The sequence below is a fragment of the Mugil cephalus genome, chromosome 1 (assembly GCF_022458985.1).
Source record: "Mugil cephalus isolate CIBA_MC_2020 chromosome 1, CIBA_Mcephalus_1.1, whole genome shotgun sequence".
NCBI classification, from domain to species: Eukaryota; Metazoa; Chordata; class Actinopteri; order Mugiliformes; family Mugilidae; genus Mugil; species Mugil cephalus.
The window spans coordinates 39,627,769-39,637,098 of NC_061770.1; the positions used below are offsets into that span (position 1 = coordinate 39,627,769).

The 9,330-nt window shown below is 41.9% G+C and overlaps 1 protein-coding gene across 1 annotated transcript; it reads left to right on the plus strand.

The window, feature by feature from the left end:
• The first annotated feature begins 181 nt into the window (after window positions 1–181).
• Window positions 182–6,209, plus strand: LOC125015518 (kelch repeat-containing protein). The gene is made up of 13 exons (XM_047597465.1): window positions 182–456; window positions 593–754; window positions 853–934; window positions 1,016–1,075; window positions 1,306–1,543; window positions 2,624–2,722; window positions 2,949–3,080; window positions 3,171–3,358; window positions 3,432–3,628; window positions 3,721–3,815; window positions 3,918–3,972; window positions 4,069–4,166; window positions 5,590–6,209. Exons 1-13 carry the CDS (start codon window positions 395–397, stop codon window positions 5,841–5,843), a joined length of 1,722 nt encoding a protein of 573 aa, XP_047453421.1. The 5' UTR covers window positions 182–394; the 3' UTR covers window positions 5,844–6,209.
• Window positions 6,210–9,330: the final 3,121 nt, after the last annotated feature.

The following is a 9,330-nucleotide window of genomic DNA, read 5'->3' on the forward strand; positions in this document are numbered from 1 at the left end:
TATATTACATTAAAATGGTAAAATTGTGAGTTACGATAAAACAAATTCTATGCTTAGTGTTCTTGAACGTCTCTCGGCCCGGCAGCTGCTGTTTCTCTTTCCGAGGTGTGCTTTATATACCTACCGGAAGGAGTTGTACGGGCGGAGCTCTCGTTTGGTGTATGTTCGACAGCGCATGTGCCGTATTGGGAAATATCCCGAACAGCAAAACAAGCGCTCAAAACACCAGAACTGGCGCGGAGTTCAGATTGAGAAACGAAATACACACAGAGCGGTGGCGGGAGGTGTTGTAAAGCGAAAAGGGTAGAAAGACAGTTTTGATATTTTAAATAGCGTGCTGATAAAAGACGACCGCGTTTGAAAACCGTCGCATCTGAAGGAGTAAACCGCAAAGATGGGCGATTTCGGAGTTTATGCGGTTTTTGGAGAAAACGGTCCTCCTCAAAAGCTGCTGGGGTAAGATACTCATTAAAGGCTTTTAGAAATAACCAGAGCAAGAAACTACACTATTTGCAATTAATATTTCCACACTAAACTTCGTTTTTGACTAACGTGCTGTTATTTAATTGCCTTTTTTTTTTTAATTGTCAAGTGCTGAAGGGTCGTGCAGAGTTTCTGTTGCAGTACCGCCGACTGTCCGCCAGGTGGTGCTGTTCAGCAGCGGCCCGTGGGGGCAGATGATCTGCGTCAACGCGGAGCTCAATGATGCAGATAGGATCCCAATCACCATAGGAAAACTGACTCCTTACAACAAGTAGGTTCCTGCTTGACGAGATATAGATTATTAATTAAAATATATTAAAAGATTTCAAGTGCAACGCTGAAAATGGACCATGCACATGTGTCCTCCAGGTGTTTGTCATGGGAGCAGTGGGAAGAGGAGACATGGATGGACAGCGTCACACTGAAAGTCAGTCTGGAGGGAGGAAACCTGGTAAATATAATATAAACCTGAAACCTTAGAGGCTGAGAAACTCCAAAAAAAAACTAATGTATGAATGTTAAATTTCTTCAGTCGGAAGCAGATCGATCAGAACCAGAGCTCATCTTGGCTGTGAAGGAATACACACCAAAGGTATGAAAGAGATGTATTCAATTGTTTTTTGTAGCATTTAAATAGTGTCCTACATTTCCCACTTGTTTTTGGTTGCAAGCAAATATTGGCCCTATCACATCACCCTTAAAAATCTTAAAAACACGTGAAGCTGCAACCTTGAGGTTGTCAGAACACAAACTAGTCTTTCCAGAGTTCATTCTGAAAGATAAAGAAAAAGTCTTTGTTTTCTTGATTCTCTGCCGTCCCAGGACATGGGGCCTCCCCTCGCAGCCCGCGAGCTCAAGGGCAAGAGGAAGAGAGGGCGAATGGCGGAGGAAGACGACAAGAAGGAGGCGACGAAAGCAGGAGGAGAGGAAGAAGAAGAGAACGTGTGTCCGAATGGCGCCCGGGAGAAGAACACGCCTAAACGAAAGGTCAAAGGGCAACCGAGAAGCAGCCAGAAGCTGTTTAATAGCGGAGCGGAAACCACTAAGATGAAGGGAGCAGGTGAGAGAGGCAGTAGTTTGTTATATTTGATCATTGGTACGAGTTGTTTTTTATTGTTTTTCAAGTGCAAGCAGAAAAAAATTAGCATCTTTAAAGCAAAGAGCATTTGCACCCAAGTGCTTCACATTCAACATGTCATATAAAACATGTAAAATACAGATCAACGTCAGTTTATTAACAAATGAAAAGCTATTAACGCCCACGGTGAAAAAACAAAAACAGATCAAATGCTATTGAAAGCTAAGAAAAAAGCCTCAAAAGAGTTCAGGAGCCGAGTGGCTGCAACAGAAAAGGCTGTGAAGGTTCTGGGGGTGTAAGGAGTGAAGAGCAGTGGACCCAGAACGGAACCCTGAGGAACCCCACAAGTTATATTTGCAGGTGTGGAGGAGAGGAACCAATCAGAAAACACGTAAATACACAGCAAAACAGATTTCTCCACACAGAACGGGTTTCCATAGAGCTTTTACAGAAGAAAATGGGAGAAAGAGGGAAGATATCTCTACACAGAACAAACTAATTTCCTTATGCAAATAAAAAAAAGTATACTCAATATTCAGTGCCTATTACAAAACAAAAAGCATATAGTTCTCCAATCAAAGCAAATACTCTCCATTTCTCTCCAATATTTGTCCCCCTTTTCAGAGATAATGTTAACATTTCCATGCTGTGAATTTCTTCAACTATTTCTGTCCAGTCTGAAATTGTTTGACACTCGTTACTCGGCCATTTCCTGGTTATCGCTTCTTTCACTACTTGTTAATTTATAAATTGTAACAAGCATCTGTCTTGTTTATTTACCTCATTTGGAACATTTCCTAAATATATTAACACTGAAACTGAGATCAAATGGTGAGTTGAATATTGATCTGATTACTGCTGCATCTGCAGTAATCAGATCAATATTCGATTGATCGATGTTCTACAAGAATTTAGCCAAAAATCATCTTCTTTTAACTGTACGTTCTTTTTCCCTTCACTTTGATGTGATGTACATTGTGGAAAGTCCCCTGTCCATTTGTTTTAATGGTGGGATTTATCTGACGAGGTAAAAGCACCGCTTCTGTTTTTTCCTCCTTATAGCTAATGTACCAGAGGAGACGCAAGGCATTGTGGGAAGGACGCCTCCTCAGAGCGCAGCCAGGACAAAGAGTAGGCAGGCCAAGACTCCCACGCACACCGGTGCGTCTCATTTAAGACGTAGTTGTTTTTATTTATTTATTTATTTGTACCTTTTGTGTTATTTGTACCGGCTGCACGTCGCCCACCTGAGTTCATAAGATAAGTGTGTGGCACGATGCCTGTTTCACTGGAAGTTAAAATTAAATGCGTTTTGCAGCTTTGTGCAAACGTCGGTAGGTATGATGCATCGGAGACGGAGACGTTTAACATTTAGTTTTTCCTGCAGCCCCTCTGCTCAGCCCGTCGGGACGCTGGGGTCAGACTTTGTGTCCCATCGACGCTCAGACAGCCATCCTGATCGGAGGCCAGGGAGCCAGGATGCAGTTCTGCAAAGATCCCATGTGGAAGCTCTGCACAGGTGAACAACGCCGATTTTTTTATTTTGATAGGGTTCTGGTTTTTCCGGTGGGTCCGTGTTAAACCGAGTTTGTCCTCTCCGCCTTTACAGAGGACCTGTCCTGGGTGGCTGCAGAGACCCTGGCGGAGGGTCCGACCCCCGAGGGCAGGATCGGACACACGTCCATCTACGACCCGGAGTCCAGGCGCATCTTTGTGTTCGGAGGCTCCAAGAACAAGAAGTGGTTCAACGACGTGCACATCCTGGACACGCAGAGCTGGAGGTGGAGCATGGTGGAGGTACGCGAGCATCGTTCAGGTTATGTTAAGTTAAGTTTGTCTCTCTTAATGTCCTCTATCCCGTCTCCTCCAGGCCCAAGGTAAGGTCCCTCCCCTGGCCTACCACAGCTGCAGCTTGTTCAGGGGTGAACTCTTCGTCCTGGGAGGAGTTTTCCCTCGACCGAACCCGGAGCCCGACGGCTGCAGTGACTCGCTGTACATCTTCGATCCAAACCTCTCCATCTGGTACCAGCCCATAGTCACGGGAGACGGCCCGTCCCCACGCTCAGGGTAACACGGCTCAACCCAAACCTTCCCTTTTTTTTTTTTGTTGTTGTTAAGCTCTTAACCCACGTCTTTATTTATTTATTTTTTGTTTGCAGTCACTCTGCATGTGTGATGCAGGAGAGGAAGATCTATGTGTTTGGAGGCTGGGACACGCCCGTCTGCTACAATGACATGTACATGTTGGACCTTGGTAAGACACACATACACAACTTTCTGTCTGTCCACACTCATGACAGTGTAGGAGGGTGTGGATGCAGATAAACACGTGTGTGTTTTTGTTTTGTTTTTTTAGGTCTGATGGAGTTTTCTGCTGTCAAAACCTTTGGGAAAGCCCCGTCACCCCGAAGGTAAAAAGTGAAAATAAATAAAAACAAAGTTGTCTTTACGATTTTATGACTTTTTTTTGTATTTAATCAACATAACTGTGTGTGTGTGTCTTCCAGCTGGCACGGCAGTGTTGTGCTCTCAGACACAAAGTTCCTGATCCATGGTGGTTACAACGGGAACAACGCCCTCAGTGACGCCTTCGTCTTTGACATAGGTGAGACGTGTCTCATGTCCTGGTCCAGGACTCGTTACGGTTATTTTAGAAAAACTGTGGATTAACACATTTTTGTTCCTTGATTTGAGCAAAATGTGAGAACTTGTGGGAATGTTTTGGTTACAAAGTCGCGTTTCATCTCCCTTTTGGACATTAAAGCTGCACCGTGGAACTTTTTTACTCCCCCTGCTGGTAGAGAGAGTAATTACACAACAACCATCGGGCAGAATGACTTCAGATTCAAATTTAAGAAAACTTTAAGGCACAGTGAGCAGCATGACGTGCAAAAACAAGACACAAAAAAAAAACACAAACTGGAATAATATAAGTTTTTTTTATTGACGGCGCCATATTGGCAGGAAACAGATACAAAATGACCAGTACAAGGCAAAATTGAACAGATTACATATCACAGACTCTTATAATGCCACATTTTTTTTTTGAGCATTAAAACAGTTGACGTTTTGGAGTTTATCGGCTTAAAACTCGTCTTTTCATCACTGTCACAACGGCACCATAATGTAACAAGCTAATAACTGAGCTGAATAGTTTCTGTTATGTCAATTTTTAATGACGTTAACACGGTTTAAATGAACGTCTAAATGCACCACAACACCAGGAGTACGTGTACAGTAACACAATCACAGTAACAAGTAACTGTTTAGTCCTGAAAATTTCTGTCTCACTGAGTAGTTTTAGTGCTGAATGAGTAACGTCCCTTTGTAATAAACGTTACAAACATCAGTCTAACCTGCCTTTATGACACTGCAGCCCCAGGTTAATAACTTAGCTGCCCGCAGCTGTCGCCCGAATAGTTATTAGAGAAGCGCACTCTCCTGCCAATATGACGGCATGAAAGCTTCCAAGGTCTTATTTTATTTTTCTCAAAGGAAAAAATATAAAATTTCTGGGGAGCGACTCCACCTGCTACCAAAGTTCACGGAGGAGGAAAAGAAATTATAGGAAACTCAAGACTCCGGCAACACTTGCAGTAAATGGAACAACTTTATTATAATAAAATAAATTAGACTAATAATAGTTTTCCCAAAGAATGTTTTTACCACTGCTCCAGTAAAAAAAAATATATAATTTATTTTATAATTTGTTGTATATTTCCAGTATTTTTTTTTTTTAGTTTTAGTATTTTAGCTGTAAATCTTTGTAAATAGTTCCTTACTTCCACTATTTTGTACATACTTGTGTTTTTTTGCACTGTACAATGATAGTAAAGTCAATTCTAGTCTGTTCTGTTTTATTGAATCGTAGCTATACGTTAAATATGAAGGTACACCAAGCAGCTAGTTAGCTTAGCTTAGCTTAGCATAAAGGCTGGAAATGGATAGAAACAGCTAGCATGGCACTAGCATGGAAAACTTTTAGGTGAGGTTTTCAACATCTAAACTATTTTGTTTTACTGTTTCAGACACCAGCACCTGGACGGAGGTCGCCCTCCCTCAGCTCTCTGTCCCCAGGGCGGGTCACTCTGTCATCGCCATGGCGACAGCCGGCCGCCGCCGCCGCCTCTCGGAGGAGGAGGACGACGAAGACGTGGACATGAGCGGCGGCGTCTCCGGCCGACCCGGGACCCTGCTGGTGTTCGGAGGCGGAGACAACGAGGGCAACTTCTACTCCGACCTGACGACCGTCGCCGTGGACGACGTCCTCGCCGCCGTTTGACGCTCCTGCTTTTATAATTTATATTCTCCCTTTTTTTTTTTTTTGTAATGTTGTACGAGTTGTGTGTAGAAAAGGGTTTTACAGTTTTGTTTTAATAATCAGACATTTAAGGTGTAAATTTCAACCTAAAAGTTCCCCCCTCGTTATAAATCTCCCATTAATGATGAAATATACAATAGATATTGGTTTAAAGCTTTTATTTTTATGTACATACATTTAAAACATTTTTAGTTTTGCTCAGGTGAGATTTTTATATCGTTTGATCGTGTTGTTTTCAGTAGCTCCTCGCTGTAATTGGGGCAAAAATGTAAACACATTTATTTCCTGTACAGTTGCATTTTCACTTAATAAACCTTTGTCCCTATATTTGGTATTTTCAGATCATCATTACCACTTAGATCATCTCAACCTTTTTCTATTTGCAGAATAATGAGCCCAACCTTTTATTCACTGTGTGAGGTACGTACTTTATTCCGAATGGTGACAACCAGAGTAATTTGATGAGGTTCGGCCTATTTATACCGTCCCTGCTGACCTGGGATTGGCTCTAACACGAACACCAGCTAATGTTAGACTCGCTATCTTCAAAGAGCTGAATGGAGACGTCTCAATAAAAGATTAGTGGCGCTCGAGAGGGATTATCTCAGTATCGGCCCAGTTGCTGATAATGGTGTCGTGAATGTTTTAACGTTATTATTTTTATTGGATTATAGGCCACACACAGCCTCGTCTTTGTCTTATTAGTATTAAATTATCTGGGTCGTAGCAGCCGTTCAGGGCGAGAACTTGATGTCTTTAATAGTTTTTCAGGGGATTTTGGTATTTGGATCCATGTCTGAAAACTATTTCCCCCGATGACTTACCTGCAAAAACCAATGACCTTCTCATCAGCCTCAGCTGTAAAATCATCTCATCTAGTTTCCACATCGATTCTCAAATCAAAATATCGATACTTGAGACAATACAGATACCTCAATATACTTACCAAGTGTAAAATAAATAAATTACTCTGATGTCTTGTTTTCTTTATGAAGCTATGATTTGAAAAACACTACTTTTTTTTTTTTTTAGGTTTACAGGCACATTAAGTATCGTTACTGGATCGGTATCGCCGATACTGGTGTGAAATTTAATCGGTATCGGATCGTAAAGGAAATTGGCGGCATCGAACATCACTGGAGATCTGCAGGGAAAGAGGACGTACATTAAAATCTGAGAAAGCATTTAATTGGATGCAAAGTTAGGACACGCCCCCAAGTGCAGGATGAGTCATCAAGGAAATTTGTATCAATTATCAACTTTTTTTATTCACTTTGTGATCATATGAAAACTCATAACCAATTGGTTTGATTTCATGCGTCTGTAACTTTCTAATAAGTTGTTTCCTTGAAATAAATAAGAGTTGTTGTTTTTATTCTAGACAAATGGCCGAGCCCCTTCAGACCCTGTGTCCATTACAATGGACATGACATATTTGTGCCTCTAAACCAACAAAAATGCCGTGTTTGAGTCCTGGCGTCCATTGTAATGAACATAAAAAACTTCTAATAAAAACATGAGTTGGCAAAAAAAAAAAATCCTTTATTTCTATGTTAGAAATAGAAGAGGAAATAAATTCAGTTGGACATTTCTTTCCTAGCAAAAAAAAGCAGGTCTGAAGGGACTAGCTCCATTTATGTAAATAACTAAAGTGATGATGAGAAGCTGACCAAGGAGTCAAAAAAAAAAACAAAGAAAGAAAAAAGCCGTAGTGCTGGTAACTGGTTAGATCCACTCCAAGTTATTTCCTGTGGTGATGAAAAGGAAAGTCTGACTTCCTTAAAAATATTCAATCAAAAAGAATTCAGTTTTCTCATTTCCCTTTTATTCTCGTGAAAACTTCTCCCACTTGATCCTTTTCACTGCAAAAACATGTGCATTTTACTTCATGGGCCTCTGTGCAAGTCTTCATTAATACTCACAGTGAGAGATTCATGTGGTTGAATCTGTGCACATTTAAATATTGGCTTTATTCACTGTGACTGTAGCAGAGTCCGTTTTTGGCTTTGGGGCTTTTCTGCACTGATTCATGTTTGTGTTTTTACTCTTACGCAAACCAGACACCGTTTCTGACCTTTTCCAATTAGCTGTAGTGAATCAAATTAAATCGGCTTTATTTGCTATGTGCACTGACCAGGCATAACATTATGACCACCCTCCTGCCTCCAGAGCAGAGACTGGACACGGGCCTGGATGCTTATTAAGAGATTATTGCTACAAATAAGAAGAAAAAGCTGCTTTCTCGCTTATTTCTCCTCCACAGAACGACTAAAACAGTTCGATTGCAACCTTTTGAACATCGTTTCAGTGAGTAAGCGGCTTTCTGAGGTTGTGAAATCTCAGCCCTAACACCTGGATGGTTCGCTCAGCTCACACTTACACAGTTATAGAAAAGAAAAACACAGAATATTACCACTGAGTTATTTGCTGAGGTGGTACCTGATGAATAAAATATGACAGACAGACTCCACAGGGATATTACAGCAGCCTCAACCGGGCCAGACACATTCGGTAATTTATCTAGTTATAAGAGAGTGGAGGTTCAGAGATTTGAGATTTAAAATACATCCGATACATCCGTTCAGATAGATAGATAGATAGATAGATAGATAGATGTGATACATTCATGGATCCTGCAGGTGGCGACACTTCAGCACATTTTTCCAATGCACTAAACTAGATTCCTGCTAAAACAACAGCCTGAATGTATTTTTCTTTCTTTTTTTTTACAGTCTGTGGTGTCAATGGGTTCACGTATTCAGTATTTTTGCACAAGTGTTAACACGCCTGTTTTTTTTAAAGTCAGGGTGGCGTCCTCTCTCCTGGGATCCACCACGGTCAGGCCGGACGCCCTCCTGCAGTCAGTCAGTCAGTCAGTCAGTCAGTCAGGTTCAGCGTCCAGGTCCCGTCGGGACGAGTCCACCGCCCGATAAGTCTCCAGCCAGGTTTACAGTAACAGCGCTACAGTAACGGCCCCCAGACAAACACTGAAAACAAATGTGTTTGTGTCGCTCTGTAATGGCGCACATACCCTTGACTACACTCCCTCCATCACCAGGGACCTGATTTTCCCCTTGATTCATCGGGAAATCCTGCCAGTTGGATGCTCTCCCAGACGCTCCCGACCAGCCACTCTTACCCCTTTCGTTTCCTGAGTTCTTTTTTATTTTCTACATAACATCCTCACATTGTGCTAATGGCAGAATATTTGGTATCGCGACCCGGGTTCAGGCTTCTCCTGGCAGCCGTGTCAGTCTTTGTCGGCCTACGGGCTGTTGCTAAGTAACTTGATGCCCGCTGACAGCATCTCACAGATGTATGTGGACTTACAATTTGTTCTCACAGCTGTGGGACTGAGGGGGGGGGGCATCGTTGTCTAATTGACTACGATATAATATAATGAGATAGATTAAGGTATTAAAAATAGGGACAATAAGGAAGAAAGAAG